At 26.9% G+C, this 18,282-nt stretch overlaps 1 protein-coding gene across 2 annotated transcripts in view; it reads right to left on the reverse strand.

Moving 5' to 3' along the window:
* Window positions 1-18,282, reverse strand: part of LOC132919369 (protein phosphatase Slingshot) — a 66,147-nt gene that overhangs the window by 15,278 nt on the left and 32,587 nt on the right. For both annotated transcript variants that reach the window (XM_060980936.1, XM_060980935.1), the window contains exons 3-5: window positions 11,415-11,688; window positions 6,270-6,448; window positions 4,825-4,890 (exon numbers count right to left, since the gene is read on the reverse strand). In XM_060980936.1, coding sequence (XP_060836919.1) covers window positions 4,825-4,890; window positions 6,270-6,448; window positions 11,415-11,688 — 519 coding nt within the window. The remainder of the gene's footprint in view (window positions 1-4,824; window positions 4,891-6,269; window positions 6,449-11,414; window positions 11,689-18,282) is intronic.

Raw genomic sequence — 18,282 nt, forward strand, 5'->3', positions numbered from 1 at the left:
GCGATAATGTTTCATAACAAATTGGTTTTTGATTAAATGAATGAACCTTTTCCAAAGACTATTATACGATTTGCAGGCTGCAAGTGCATCTACGCTGCATTATTTAAGATGATATGTGTATTGTAAAGACATTAAAAAAAAAAAATAAGTTATATCAACAGGAATATTATATGAACCCACAGAAAAATAAATAAGTAAAACAAAGTTGAAAAGTGTATAATGTATATACACTTTTCAAGTATTACTAATCTAAATGCTACTGATGTTTTGCATATTATGCATAATGTATAAAATTGCATCGATAATTTATGTATAGAGGCACATAAGAAAATCGGAATAAATAAGTTTTAGGTTTCGTAATTTTTACTTCGTTCTATCTTTAACAAACAAACTTGTAAACTGTTAATATATTATCTGACCTTATTTGGGAAATTACTTTTTTTCTTAATATTGTACATTTTAGCAAGTAAAAATTATTAACCATAAAACTTAAAAAACACAATAGTCGGAAACTAAATTTTATTTTTACCTGTGTAAGGTAGAATTAATTAATTAAATTACTGAACATAATATTAGAATATTGTTGCACAGCGTTAAGAACAAAAAAACAAATTCGAAATATATAATACTTTAGTAGTACAGTGTAGTAAATGATAATCTACTTTTTTTAAAATTTTATAGGATTGTCCGTGATAAATGTCTGTGAAGACTCGAATAATAAAAAACATATACATATAGTATAATATGGACGATGTTGATAGTTATTAAACCTAATTGTTGAATTATACCATATCTATTATCTATACACATAATATTACGATAAAAACTGATCATTTTGTTTGTAAATTAAAGCAAAACAAATTTGATTCAAGATTCCAAGAATTCTTTAAAAACAATAATTTAACAATAATTCACACATATAAAATTTTGTTTAAACTTTTTGAGGATAATTTTACGACAGTATAATTTTTTGTTTGTATTTCTTTTCGATAAAAACACAAAATGTAAAAAATGACATGATAATACAATTGGTATATAATATTGTCAGCAATATTTGTAATTTTTTCTACAGTAAAAAATGTAATTATGATGCTATTAACAAACGATACACCATACACAGCTTATATACGTGGTAAATAAACTCATTTACTGGCATAACAAAATGATAGCAACTACTATTATGTTTTTAAATCTATGGTATTGCAACAGATACCTCATTATTTTGTTTACTTATATTTTATGTTGCGGTGTAATAATCTACTTCTAATGGCTTGAGAAAAAAAAACGTTTTAGTGTTGAGTACTTGAGTGTGTTTGAGTTATTACACAAAAAGAAAATAAAGAAATTGATAAGCACGTGAGAAAATTATTTTTCATTTGACATGTAACTCCTCTTTGTAATATACATTAAAATAAAAGTGTGTTTTTCAAAACATCAATAATACTTATTGATATGCTGTAACATATTAAAGCAGAGTGGTTAATTTTAAGAATATTTTAAATTTATAGTTTAATATTAAATGAAAATTGAAATGCCCATAACTTAAAAAATAAAAAAGTTAGACCCTCTTTAAAGGGTATTTCTTCATTATTTTAGGTATATTTTCATATGACGTCGGTCGGTCACTTCCCCCGGAACACATTGCATGTATAATGTATATAGTTATTTATATTCATAGACTTCAGTAAAAAATGCAAAAAGTAAAATTGAATTTGCTATGAATTAATAATTAAAGAAAAACAGTAATCAGAGATTTCCAAAAATAATAGATTTTTAAGGATATCTTTGTAATTTATAAATTGCGTTTTGTGTATAGACAGTTTAACTTTAAGCACGTAAAAGTGGACAAGTGAGTACTACTTTCATATTAGGTGTCGAGTAACCCACTATATAATGAATGTGTTAAATTTGAATTCAATGATATATTAATATATATATATATATGAAAAACTATAGTCTATAATGGCCAAATTCAAACTTAAGCTATTAAAATTTAACATTTTATAGAATTTTAACTATACAAACATTTTTTGCAAGTTTTTATGATTTTTGTTAACATTTTAACTTCAAATATTGTAATAAAGAAAATCAGGCATATGAACCTTTAATATTTTTATATAGTTTTAATAACAACTCATGGTTCCCCGTGTATTGAATTTTTAAATTTACGACTCCGCATACAATAACACCTATAGGCAGTCAAATACTAATTTTTATTTGTTATTACAAAAGTTTATAAAATCTATTGGAAATCACATTGTAGTAGTTATGAGATGTCACATTTGAGATTTAAAAATACAATTTCTGATATGTTAAAATCACATTTATGCACACAGGAAATTTTTTGACGAAGCTAAATTTTTTATCTATAATTATTGAACAAATTTTTAAAAAAAATAAAAAATTCTCATGATGCCTATAAATAATTCAAAGAGTCAATATATTTTGAAAATTATACAATGTAAAGAAAATACTAATGCTTGAGTAAACATTTCGTAAAAATTTCAAGTATCTATTATTAGTAGTAGTAGTAGTATTAGTATCTATGGTTATTATTATTTTTAAATTAATCCTAAAATAAGAAAATTGATTTTGTCGAAAATTAGTTTTGTGTAAAAATTTTAATTTTTTCTATCTAGGTCCTTTGTATTTTGAAAGTACTGCAATTTTTTATTTTGACTTCTTAGAGTACATACCAACTAATTTCTTCGCTTTTACATCAGCAAATATATTAAAGTCAAAAGATTTTTACTGTTTTAAAAGACGATGACAGACCAAAAAATGGTGGGCAAGTGGATATCGCTCTGCTGTATAATAGAGAAGGAGAGTAGGTCACTATAATGTTTGTGTTAAATTTGAATGCAATAAAAGGTATCATTGTATAAAAAAAAAACGATTCTGAACGGAGATGATTTATCAGTCTAGGATAATTAGTAGGATATATTAAATAATTATCTATAATATTTAAATTGTAATATAACGTTATTTTACGAGATTTCGTAAAAAATTAAATTTCATACGCTCATAAAAATTTTTCTACATCGACGCTAGATTTTTTTTTTTTTACAGTTATTTACAGAAAAAGTTAAGGAGAACCTTGTGTTGGGTTTTTTAACCTTAGATATAAATTACAAAAATTTTATGAATTTTCTACTTCAAAATTCCTTGCAAATTTTAGCGATTTTGACATATTTTGTAAACATTTGAACTTTTAATGCTTAGGTATAAACAAAAATTGTGACTAACGATTTTTGATTTTTTTTACTATGATAATTACAACTTATAATAAACCTTGTATTAAATTAAAAAAAAAGATTTTTTGGAAAGCCAAATTTTTTTTTAGGTATTTCAAAAAAAAATGTAGAAAAATCGAAAATTTCAATAGTCTATAAATAGCTTAAATAAGTTTAAATATTTTGAAAATTTAATGATAAATAGATAACGCTAATATAAACATTTGGTGAAAATTCAAGTATTTACAATGATTCGTTTTTGAGTTACAGCAAAATAAAAAAAATCGATCTTGTCGAAAATTGATTATGCGTAAAAATTCCCGTTTTCCCGTCATCTCTTTAGAGTTTTTCCAAACGCTTTTGAAAACTACTGGACATTTTTTGCTTTTGACCCCCTAAAGTACCAACTAGATTAATTTTCCTTTTAAAAGAGGGGCTGAAATCAAAAATCATTATTTCTACTCCAAATTGTGATGATAAGACACACACAAAAAAAAACATACATCGTTGTAAAATCAATACATTCCTCACTTCGATCAGAATCTAATAGAAGAAATACAAAATTATAAAATCAATACTTTTATAGCCTCGTTCAAATCTAAAATATATTTAGTAATTACTTAGTAATTTATGAATAAATGTAATAGGTATATTTTGTCAACTGATAATGAGTTATTAATGAATCATAAATAGGCATAAACTATATTGATAATAAATTGTTATTTATAATTATAATCAACGATACAGTATCAATAATTTAAAATACACTGCGTAACCAAACAAGAGTTAAAGACATTTAGGTATGAATCAACTGGCTTCCAAAAATGCAGTTTTGTTTGATTGTTTTTCTTACATTAATCTATTACAGGTGAAACATGTGTGCCGAAGTTGTTTTCCGTTTTGTTATCAAAATGATAATTGCAAAATAATATAAAACTGGTCTCACGGCTGAATTACATAATAATTCCATTTGGGAACCGTGTCACGCTGCGCCGCCGCCGCCTTAGAGCTTCTCCATTAACTGCGCAGTGGTACGTCGAGCGAAACGTAGTTTTAGGGACTAGCTAGCATAGTAGCATAATATTAAATGTGTCGAAAATCGTAATTTTAAGATATATAACTATATAAGTATTTGCGTATTATAAAATATACGAAAATTGTGTACCTCGTTATGTGATAACACAACGTATTATAGTCTTATCGGTCCGCTGCGTTATACGTCTTGTGAAACTATTGACTACAACAAGGTTATATACTAATAAGTAATATTCCTTATAAGTTATTATTGTAGTAGTAAATACGAATTTATTTTAAATTATTTATTAATGCTATTTATTTTAAAATAATTTTAATCATGGCTTGGTTTCATGCACTAATAATAAACATTTTAATATTTTATAACACATTCATCTTGTATATGTATTATAATAGATATATACTTTTTATATTAATAATTATTTTTGGTAAGTATTTAAAAAGTTGATGGTAGAATGGTACTATTATATAAACGAAGAGAAATATAAAAATATTTTCTTAAACAATTTTCATACAATTATAGGTAGGTATAATTTTATAAAACACGTTGACTTACCACATGGCTTGTACCGAGACGGGTTTAAAAATATGTTGGCGGCTGCATACGCTAACGCTAAATCCTCTGAAAAATAAAACAAATGTAATTTAGCCGACGAAGAAATAAAAGAAAGTTATTCGAGAACAATATTTTTGTCGATTATGAGCAAGATCGTTAAATATTGAGATGCAAGTAATAAAAAATGTATATATTGTTATTTTTCTTTTGTACAGTATAGAAACAGAGATGTATATAGCTGGAAACTGATAATGGTGCTTTACTCAGGGGAGTCCGTTGGCAAAAGCCACCATTCACCAATAAAACCAAAATAAAAATTACTTTGTAAAAATAAGGAACTTTACAATAGGTCTCATAAAATATGAACTATATTGTCATACTAAATTAAATAATAAAAATAATATAATAACACTAAAAGAGTAAAGTAAAAAATTAATATAGATAAAATTGAAGATATTAACAGTACAGTAAATTTTTTTAAATAATATTATACTCATACAGTCACGCCTACATTATGCACATCGTTAAAATTTAAAACAAATTAAGTAAGGAAATTATTACCAAGTCAATATTTGACAATTTGAATGAAAATTAAAGAATTACATAACTATGAGAAAATTTTTATTCAAGTAAGTGCTAAAATGATTAAATAAGTATAAGTTGTTATAATTAATTATTATACAGATAAAAATATTTAAAACTTAACCTAAACTGGTTGTAGTATGGAAATTATAATTTTACATTATTCATTATTTAAAATGCATATTATTTACCAACTAAGAATTTTAATGTTTCCTAATTTACTATGCAAATTAATAGTAAAAATGTATTCGATAATATTTTTATCGTTTGTAGAATATAGATAATAAGTATTCTCTTTATCCATAAAATAATTATCATACCGAAACTTAAATGCAATCAGATAATTGTAATTTAGAATATCTTGAGTGGAGTCTATCAGGCATATTAAAAAATGCATAATCGAGAACATTATGAAATTTAATACTATAGTATATAGTAAAAACTAAAAAAATATTTTTTTTTAGCGTTGACAACAACTTTAACGTTTTTATATACAAAACTTTTTAAAAAAGTTTTCATATAAAACTTGGTGTAATTATTCTATTTTAACGTTAAAATATAACATAAGTAGCTATAGGTATAATTTATATATATATCCTATAATGTATACAAAAATACGTAGTTATATCTTATGTTTAAAAAAAATTCATAATTTGTTATTAAAATATGTGAATTTTTAAATAAAAAATGTTTATCTGTATGGTACTATCTTGATTAGTATTTTTATTTAAGAAAATTAACTTTTCTTGTTTTAATCTTGGTCATGAATATAAATTACGACAAAATTAAAACGATATCGTATAAATTCTAAATACACAGTATATTGTTGTAAACACTGTATTGTTTAATATATATTTATTTACCCATCTCCGTCCAACGTGATCGTGGTATCCGCCAGAAGTCTAAGCACCAGCCCAATAGTAGTACTTTGGTTACAGTCAAGACCCAAAAGACAGGATTCTTCTTGACAATTTCCATTTATACAAGAAACTACAACTAAATATCTGGTACGGCCAGAATGTACGCTTTCCAGCTTTACTGCCTGAAAAAAAAATATAATAGTTAAGTATTACATTATTTGTGGCTTCTTTTAGTGTTTAATAAGTTTAAGTCATTAAATTTTTTTTATTTATTTAAATTTTGTTTAACAATTTATGTTGGTAACTTATTGTAGTTAAAATTTGAAACATGATATTTAACATGAAATTAAGTTTTTATATAAAAACATTTTTAAGTTCATAATATATAATAGCTACAATTTTATTTTAAAATTAAAGTATATTTAAAAACATTTAGTTATTATCTGCCGAAAAACATGCTTTTAATTAAAAAACTAAAAATAACGACAAAATATACAATATGCCTTTATAGGTAAGTATGTCATTAGGATATTTTGGAAGCGGCGAAAATCGTAAGTTCTATTACCCCGGAAATATTATACAGGTATGTTTTAAGTTAATGACTTCTATTATGTGCGTACTATATAGTATGTTAGAAGTGCTACTGACATTGTATACTAAGGAGCCTTTTAGTTTTAACAATTGAATCATACCTATAGTAGCTCAATATAATAACATGGTTACTAACTCGCAGTCAACATACTCGCATGTCATATTATATATCGTTAAGTTAACAAACATTATATAGGCATATTTCCCTATCAGTAAAGATAGAAATGTAAATGTCATGTAAATTTTGTTTTTCTCTTATAAATTGTTAAACTATAGTTGGAAAATAAATAAAATTATTATTATTATTATAAATTAAAAAAATTATAGTAAAATATAATTTTATTGGAAAAAAATGTCTTGAAAGACAACAATTAAAAAGAAACAATATTAACATCAAATTATGTTCAAAAATACTATACTGGACAATATAATTAATTTGTCAGCGTTAGACGAAATATACTAATATAGTCAATACTCAATAGTCATATAATATCATCACTATATACGACTATATATTATTCGGGTTATAGATAGGTTATCATAAATATTTCTAAATATTATGAAAATAAAAACTTCCGCCCACGTGCAATTAATACCTATAAGAAAAGATTAAGTTACATTTAAAATAAAATTATTAGAAAATTATTTTTTCGATTAATGTATTCGATATCCGATATATTTATTGAGATACTATTTTTTACAGTGATAATTGATCTCTTCAAGAATTTTTATTACAGTAAAATTTGGTGCGTGTAAATAAAACTTGTATTTTTGTACTAAAGTATGATGTGTTAAATGGACTTGATGGATAGATAAATGGTCGAGTAAGTGAGTTTTAACTCTTATAGTTGACACAAAAAAATATCTTTCTAAACATCTACCGGTTTAGGTTATCAACATCGTATTACGTTTATTAACACTATTAACGTTATAATAGTATATATGTATAAAATATAATATTATACCGGATGCAAATAGTGACGAACAATAAATAACATGTCCCGGCGGATCCCTCGAGGCTATTGGCGTTAAGAGGTGAAAACGCGCAATCAAAAACAAGCGAAATCGGTCGTCGATAAGTCTTTAATTTTCCCTTCGGATCAACATGCACGCTATTCGGATACTTGGGTGACTAGGCTATTATAACACCATTAACGAGATATTTTTAAATTGACAAGTAAATAGCGTCCGTCAAAAATAATATACCCATGTCCCATAACTACCATCTCTTGAGGAGCAACGGTATTTTATACATTCTAATTAGTTTTAAATCAAGTTTTTACAGGTTTAGAAACTAGAAATTATTTGAGTTTAGCAGTATATGTTTAATTTTATAAAATGCACCGATTATCAATTATTATTATTGTAATAAACGAATTATATTTACACAAATGTAAAAAAAATAGAGCAGTAATATTATCCGTAAAAATAAATCGAAATACAATTATAAAAATATAATGGAAAAATGTAATCAATAAAATTATTATTTTAATAGATTAGAACACGTTAAACTACTATAAATTTTAATTACATTTATTGTATACACGTATTACATTATAACATATTATTATTACATTCTATATTACGTTTACATAATAATTTCGAACTATTGAGTATTAACCTTCTACTGTGTATGATTTTCAGATTAGTATTTTAGAAAATAATTTAGCACAAAGTGCATAATTATTTATTTTTTAAATTATTGCACCATATTCGATATTTTATATTTTATATTTTTTAATCTTAATCCGTAAAATGATTTTAATTTCCAAATGATAATCTTAGTTTATACACACATACAGAATTATAGCTGCAGAGAGGTTTTTATATTTTTTAAATATGAAAACTTGGGCTCAGATCGTATATAATAACTGGTAAATAGATCTTTTAAACCACAGGAAAAATGGAATAAAATGAAGGTCAATATTGCTTTATAATTTTACACGGTATAATATATTAGTAATAGTGTTTTCGTCCTTAATAAATTAATTAAATTGTTTGTTTTATACGCTAGTAACTAGACAATGACTATAAATTTAGATCTCATTACATCAACTAATTAAACAATAGAATATAATATAATGTTACAAAGACACGATATATTTATAGATACTAGGAGGTTTTCTGAACATAATCACTGTTTCATAGAGTTTTTACATAAAAAATATTGAGTTGTGTGAAGTTTTATGTTTATATACATATTATAAGTCTAGTTAGTTGATCAGATTCTTAGGATGATTGTCACCGATTTGATAATATACCCAACAAATTTATTATAAATACACATGCAATTCGACCGCTGAATTTCCTACTATAAATATATGGTAATATTTTTGTTTGTTTTTAATACAACCACGGCCTTGCATCCGTGAAAGTGAATTCGATTGTTTCGTATAATGTGTCAACCCCACTATATAATAATATATCTGTTTGAGAGGTATCGATTGTGCCCCATTAGAAATCTACGTGGGCACACCCTTCAAATGTTTCATACATTGTTCAGTTATCAACGATAAAAATCAAAGAGCTTTATGTCATCACTGATATTATCTGATGGGTGGGCGTTACGTTTATAATCCGCGATGATCGCAGTCGCCTTACCTCAAACTTTCTTCCAATGAGACATAATATAACGTCATCCACAAATTAGTTTTGGTCTAAAAGTCGATTATCCACGATTTGAGAATTTGTTTGTTAATTTGAACTTTATGCTTTAGCAATCATTATTGTGGTATATTAAATCCATTGTTTTTCATCGATCGCGGTTACTATTCTTATCTAGACCTTCAGCAACAATAATGACACGTTTGCATGAAAAACCAAAATCACCTTGGCCTACAGGGCGCTATACATATACACATACAATTACGTGCAAACAGTGAAAAATCGACCAATTATCCGGGACAGACAAGTTAGTTGAATATGACCTTGATATTTTATAATACGATTTTGACCCCTACATTAATGATTGCTTCCAGCAAACAGTCGCTATAATAAGCTATTAGCTAATCATTTATGTGTTAAGAGATAAACTGCTATGTAAGGAAGCCTCTTAATGAATTTTTTATTGGTATGTTTTTGAAAAAATAACATAAAATACAGGTATTTTAAAGACGTTTTGCAGGGATAGTGTAACTATTATAAATTATAATATTGATTTAGGTTAAAATTATAAACGAATTACTTAATACGCTGTGTATATAAATTCAAGGTAGTTTGACAAATATAAAAAAAAGATCTATGATTGATCACTTGTTATTTATGTTACTCTAGAAGTATAAAAATGTTGACCCTCATCGTTGCTAGTCATTATATATTTAAGTGTATATTATACTAAATTGCATTTTTTTATTGCTTTAATTTTTCGTATAATTAATTGAAAAACAACCAACATATAAAGTTTAATAACAAATAAAAAAACTTTATGCACATTAAGAATCGACTTGCCAGTACGACATCTGTACGACTATCAATTAGATTTTCGACAATTGTAAAGTATTACTATAAAACGACCTAAATATATATTATATTTAAATTGTGATTTACAATTGAAATAATAATTTATTTTCATTTAAAAATATGTAACACGTTGAATTAGGTTTGTAAGCAGTTTTGAAAAATGTTTGCGGTGTAATTAATAACTAGTATTTTATTAAAAAATAAAATATGTAGGTAGCTAATCTTCCAATTCACCGAAAACACAGTATGGTACAATGTTAACATTAACAACAATACTTTTTTATTGGAAACCAAGTTATTTAAATGACATATCATATTATTTTAAAATATATAATATAACATGAGGAATGCGTAATTTTCCTCATACATACACCTAGTCCGAACTTGTGGATGTAGAAAATATAAGCGGCATAGGTACGTTAGTTGCATTTAAAAATGTTAACTTGCACGTTTAAGAAAATAAACCACGATCGTCTGTCTCCTTGTGAAGGTTACACACGAGTTTAAAGTCGTGAGGTAAAAGATTTCGGTCCAGTGTAATTATATAGCAGGATAAATTAATGTGCTTTACTGAATGCATTGCCTAACAGGATAATTATACAATCTACACGACACAATATGTGTTGTTATACTACATAATTTTATGGGTGACGCTTTTAAATACATGGTTATATTATATATATTATATATAACAATGCATTATAATTAAGCTGGATATTTCATTTTAAAGGCGTAATTGCAGGGGTAGTGATATGGATTCCCATCTACATTCATTATTTTTTTTTTGTATATTCTGTACAAAATTTGAAATCAGCGGGATAATAAAAAAAGAATAACCAACATTTTTTTGAAGTACCTACAATTTAAAAAATATTTAATATCACTAACTAATTATTAATAAACGTCACTAACTTAATTTAGCTATACACTACAATCATTATTTAGATAAGTAAAATACATTTTCCACATTAATAATTCAAAGTTTATAGATCTACCAGTATTATATTTTAACGTTCTTTGCGTTTTTTTAAATAACAAATGGCAACAATAATAAATACCTATAGATACTTAAACAATCACGGATCCGTAATAACTTACCATGTTCAGACTGTCGTCGGGCCTGAGTATGTGGAACATGGACTGCAGATGTGCCTGTATGTCATTGGCGCGGGTCTGCATCTCGTCTTCGCCCGAGGACAGCCGACTAGACGCCGGGGCGGACAGCGACTGGTGTCTGTGCGGGTGCAGCGAGTGATGGTGGTGTCTTTTACGGCGAGGCTGTTGCTGTGGTTGCTGTTGCTGTTGCTGGTGTGACGTGAGCGAACACAGCACCGCCGCCGAACCCTTGTTGGCGAAATAACACTCGCTAAGCCTGCGGGACATAGTCAAGACGGACGAATTAGTTAGATGACTATTATACTATAATGCACACATAATATACATAAACGCATAACATTAAATACATGTCATATACGTGTACAACGTCTACATAAACATTATACTAAACATATTATTTATTATTATATTTCGTTGGATATTCATAGAAAAACAAAATGATCGGCGTGTGTCGTAGATCCCGTGTACAAATTATTATTGTCCAATAAACGTCACGGATCGTACCTTCTCAGCAGAATTTCGTCAATAGGTACGCGCTACATAATATTATTATAACGTGTTGTCTGTAGAGAACCATAATAATACACTCAACATCATCTATATAGGTAGGCACAGCAGTTGTAGGTATATCGTGTTATTGTTTTTTTTTTTCGAGGGGGATGTGTGTTAGTATGTGTGTATGTGAGCGTGTGCGTGTGTAATTGATGAAGAAACGATTGTATATTATATATATGTGTGTGTAACAGACGTATAATGATAATAATGTGGTCGATGTGGGTACCTAGTACCTACCACACGAAGGCACTGGGTATAAATCACGAACTGCAGCGATCGTCATAATACAAGAAATTCGATCCGCACAGACTCCTCATCATCGTGTCGGTCGTCAGGCCATGCGTGCAGTTCCTATCGTGTTACACATATTAATATATTATGTATTATAGCTGCTATTACTGCAGCGGCAAGGTATATATTGATTGTACTAAACCTCCAACCACTATACAAAGTTTGTTAGTTCTAAATAATTTTTACAAAAATCTCGATCCCTTTTTTACGTAACGGTACACCAGCCAGATAATATTAGTGGATTGCCAACCGATAGTTAGCGCAAATCAATTTTTTTTTTTCGTACGGTTGTATGCGGTGACCGAGGAGGAAGGATGGTGCGTGTGAGCAATAATACATTATCACATACGATTTATTTTATAAAACATAATATACAGTTGCAGGACGATTATTGGTGAATGACACTCACGCAACGTGAAGAAAGCGGGAGAACGGTAGCTATATTGGTAAATATTACACAGTCAAAAAATATAAATGCGACGTAATCTTGGTAATTTTCTACGTAACAGAGAAAAATAATATAGGATATTATCCTGACAAGTACCTAATAGATATAGTTATTATTCCACGTGGCAGGCGCGTGTTACGCATCACGTGTAGAGCGAATACATACACTATACATTATTACATTTTCTTTATATATTACGATGATTGTCATAATTATACGAAAACTATATTATAATATTATATTTATGGCGCGGGTGATTTCGACATACAGAAATAAATTATAATAGAACTATTATCTTTTTTTTTTTGCACAACCGTTATGGTACAAATTGATAGACTATTAAACAAATTATAATTATATCATTTTCGTTCCTGACTTTTACTATTTTAAAACATTAAAATGTTATAAATAATAAATTACGCATACAACGCTGCAACTAATTATTTATGATCATATAATATTTATCCTAATTTTTTTAAAGTTTATATACCGAAAATTGACATAACTATTAAATATAATTAAATTGAGAAATACAGTAGTCGAGTTTTCTTTTTATTATTATTATATTTTTATTCAATTTTAAATTATTCACGCTAAAGAATTAATTACAGATAAAAAAAAATACAATATTTTTATTATATTACTACCACGTAATAAAAATAAGGAAAAAAACAAATGTAAAATAATGAAATATAGACGCTGAATTATTTTAAATAATGAAAAAATAAAGTTATAGACATGCCAATAGCAATAGTATAATAATTCAATAAGCTTTCTACCTTTTAAGCAGTTTATGATTATTATGAATGTATACGTAAATAAAAATATTTAGAATTTTTCATAATATATATATTCTAACATTTTGACTATTTTGAGTTAAAAAAACAAATTTTTTTCATAAAATCATTAACTTTAATAAAAAATAAAGGAAAAAGAGGGGAGAGAGAGAGTGATAGAGAAAAAGAAACGGAAAATAAAAATGATCTTAAGCCATCTCGTCCAAAATAAAAACTAGGCTCGTCATTATATGCAGTTATTAAAAAAAAAATTAAACGGGTTAGTTCGTAAAATAAATAACTAGGTATACCTATTGTCCGACTCCCAGGAAATTTCTTGTATACATCAACCCCCTTTTATATATGTAATATATATTTTTCACGAATGCCCGTTGTGCATAGTGCATTCAAGCATTTCCTGTTGTGCTTGATATATTGAATATTTTATACACACATCATAGACACAGCAGGTGGCACTCATAAGTTACACAAGTCTATCCATTATTATGGTGCGACGTACTGCACTACAATATAACTTTTTTGTTCAACACATTTTTTCGATAACCCATATTTTCAATATCATAATGTAGTATCTGAAAACTGAAAATGTCTATGAATTATGAATAAATATAGTAAATTGAACAGATATAGGAAAGTACACATAATATACGAGCGTGTGAAGTTAATAAATGAATAATACATATTTGTATATGTATTTTTGAAATATTTATGATATAATTTTTATTATAAATAACTAGGAATTCCAACTATTCTATATAGAATATAGAGTACTACATACTAATATCAATAATAACAGTAACAAATTAGTTTATTTTTAACAACTATCTACTTAACTTATGTTGGCCGTTTAACATACGAGTAAATGGTTAAGAGAACTAGAAACTGTAAAATATTAACTATATATTACAATAGTAACTTTTAAATGGGTTGTCGCTATAGGCGAAAATCGGTTGGGGTGGCTTGAGGGAACTAAGCCCCCCAAATGTTTAAAGTACAGGTCTTAGCATTTTATATAGGTGTAATGAGCATATATTGCTCAGCCCTCACAGTAATTTCACCAAATTTCCGCTTATGGTTGTTGCTATCTCAACACCAACATAAGGGTTCAAATTTTTACATAAATTGTATTTTTCCTGTAGTCCGTCTAGCCGAATAGCTTAAATGCAGATTCGAATTTAAATTGTCTTCAAAACACATAAGCAATTGGTTCAACCGTCTCCTACTTCAACTTTTTTTTGTTAACAATTTAAAAAAAAATATAAACTACCGATACCTAAAAAAATGGGCGTTTGGAGTTAAAAAGTTACCCAGTTAAAAAAAATGGACTAGCAAACGATCACCGCAACAGGGGACGTGTTATATTATCGGCTGGCACGATGTCCGATTTTTCTTGTATTCGTATTTTTAGTATACTCGGCGTAGGACCTAAACTACAATACACCTACGTTCGAACATAAATGTATAATATAAATTGCAGTAAACAACATAACGGGGAACGGTCTGAAAAGCGAACCAATTCCGAACACATACTCGTATATTGGTAATGTTATTATTATTATTATTATTATTGCCACGGCGCATATTTGCAAGAAAATATCGGCTGCTACAGCAAGGCCTTAACCCGGCAGCACAACTCGTTTCCACCCGATTGGTAGGTAAACCGGTTATATATATATATATATGTGTGTGTGTGTGTGTGTAAATATACGACAGCAAATTCGACGGATGCGAGCTGTTATATGCGTATTAATGTATTTTATATATAAAAGTATACCTATATTATTATAATACACCAACACCGATGCCCGGCTGCGGGGTAATGGTGGAAAAAAAGCATGATCGAAAACCGAAGGACTCTATAAACAGAATAAACAACACATACACACACACTCGCACACTCAATATACAGAGTGATTCTTTTATCATAAAACACTCATTATTTTAAAAAGTATTCATGTTTTTGAAAACATATTTTACATAGTTTCAAGTTGTTAAAAAGACTACGTTTTTATTAAAAAATTATATTTTTAAATATTTTTTATCCTTATATTTTTTTAAGTTTTTACTTTTTTGAATGACAACATAAAGTTTTAATTTCATATTCCAAATCAGAATAATTTTGATTATTTTGATACATAAAAATCGAATTTAGGGCGAGTAGTTTATGAGTCATACGTATTTAAAGTTTAGACAAACGGAGTAGTGGACAAACATTTTGCGGTGTAACCCCGTACCACTCCACTCCGCTTGTCTAAACTTTAAATACGTAGAACTCATAAACTACTCGCCCTAAATTCGATTTTTATGTATCAAAACAATCAAAATTATTCTGCTTTGGAATATGAAATTAAAACTTTATATTGTCATTCAAAAAAGTAAAAACTTGAAAAAATATTTAAAAATATAATTTTTTAATAAAAACGTTTTTCTCTCAATAATTTGAAATTATGTAAAAAAAATGAATACTTTTTGATATAATGAATGTTTTATGATAAAAGAATCACTCTGTATAATCCAATGACTTTGTCCAATAATATTTTCCTGCTACTATACAGCTTAAGTATATATGCTACAATGCTACATATTATATACGATTGCAACGGCCATATAATATAGTATTACTATTACACACTTTTTTCCGCGTTAAGCCCGCGCGAATCAAAACAATACAAATTACATAAATACCAGAAACAGCCGAATCGAAAAATGCGATTAGCGTCAGTTTCTAAGTGAATGGAAACATTGCTGAAGCGGATCAAATGCTAATTTCGATAAATGTACTAATGCAATATTATTATATTATTGTACGCGTTTCGTTATAGCTAGTATTCATAAACTATATCAATATAATCACAATTCATAAGTTATGCGCACAAATAACGAAAACTAATGTTATATATTATATTTAAGATTAGTTATGTAATAAAAACAAGAATAGTTGAACCACAAAAGAAGCTGCAGTAGATGAGCATACAATATTTTATTTCAAAATACCATACATATTTTTGTTGTCATACGTTTAATATATTTATATGTATTCTTTATCGTCCCTAAGCAAAGTATTTGACACAGCCAATAAGAATAAGCGTTATTAAGAGGACGTTATACCCGCATGTGTTGTCTCTGTCTTACTAATGCGTAGATAATAGCAAATTTGCGATCAGCAGAACACATTTAGTGATGTAAGCTTTAATATTAGAGTAATTTTATCTATTATCAAATTTAAAGGTAAGAATATTATCTAGGAAATATCATATGCTTTTATTGGTATTATTATGATTTTAAAGTGCGAGTTATATCTATGTAAAATATTACAACTTTCAAATATTCATAACTCACTTTAAATTTGATGAGGTAAATTTACTCTAATATTAAAGCTCTAATTAAAGATCTTCATAATAGTAAGACAGAGACAACATTTGTGGATATAACGTCCTCTTAATATTTCTGGACTAAAAAACGGTTCAATTACGATTAAGTTTACGAGGGATAAACGCTTTTGAATGATGCCAATTTTACTTTTATTTTCTGGAAATTGCCCAATTATATACATAATATATCTAGGTGGATATAAATATGGAAAAGACGTCTATGACTTATAAGATAGTAAAATGTCAATTTTATTAATTGACGAACCAAGGTGTTGGCATTATTACTTTATAGGTTAAGGTTGGAGAGCTCGGTTGAACATGAATATATGATAAAATAGAGTAAGAATTGTAAATATACCGGTACTAACTACATAAAATAAAAACTAGAAAGAAAAATTAATTTAAATAATATTAATTGTTAAAAATTAAACAGGAAAAATCGAATACATATAACAATTTATAACTTATATTTAAAGGGGTACTAACAGACAATCGTTTACACTTGTTTAAATAAGTTTGACTCAAGTGAATTATTTGAAAAATTCAAAACATCTGTTTGAACACATTTTTATTGAGCGCCGTTAATTTGCAAAATGTTGAATGACAAAACCATAAAACAATTTCAACAACGCAATCTTCATAAAAAAAATACAATAAAATACTATGGTATTAGCTCAAACGAACTCAAAAGCCTTTTAATAATACAGTACAATATATAAACAATTGTAATATCTATTATTTAATTCAAATCTTATAAGTTAATAATAATTATATTATTATATTAGTATTGACAAAACCACACAATTAGTAGAACAAATACTTCGATAATATTTTAGTGAGAAAGAACCAAAAATATGAACCGAAAAGTAGAAACATTTATTATATACATTTGACGCATTAATGTAGGTTTTTTTTAGATTTATAAAAATTCATCATAAATTAGATTTTGTTGTAAGAAAAACAAGATATATTGAAATTAATAGTCTTCAGTAAGAACGTCTGGATCATGGCCAAGGTCTTTAAATTTGATCATCAAATTAAATTTAATAATAATAAGTATAATTTAAGTTACACAAGTTAAATATAAATGTTGTATATTACTGATAATATATTTAAACCTACCTATCTAATACATTATACATATAACTATATTGATTTAAATTTTAGAAAGAACAGTTCTTAGAACCATAAAATATATACCTAGTCTCACATCAATGCAAATAAAATATTCAGATAGAATTGCATATTATATAACACTAATAGTAAAAATTATACAAATGTATTATTTATTCTAATATAAATACATAAAATAATAACCGATAAAAAATCGATTCGTTTTAAAATATACAACGGATGGAAATATGGAATATAAAAAATTACCAACAAAA

Source organism: Rhopalosiphum padi, chromosome 2 (genome assembly GCF_020882245.1).
Source record: "Rhopalosiphum padi isolate XX-2018 chromosome 2, ASM2088224v1, whole genome shotgun sequence".
Lineage (NCBI taxonomy): Eukaryota > Metazoa > Arthropoda > Insecta > Hemiptera > Aphididae > Rhopalosiphum > Rhopalosiphum padi.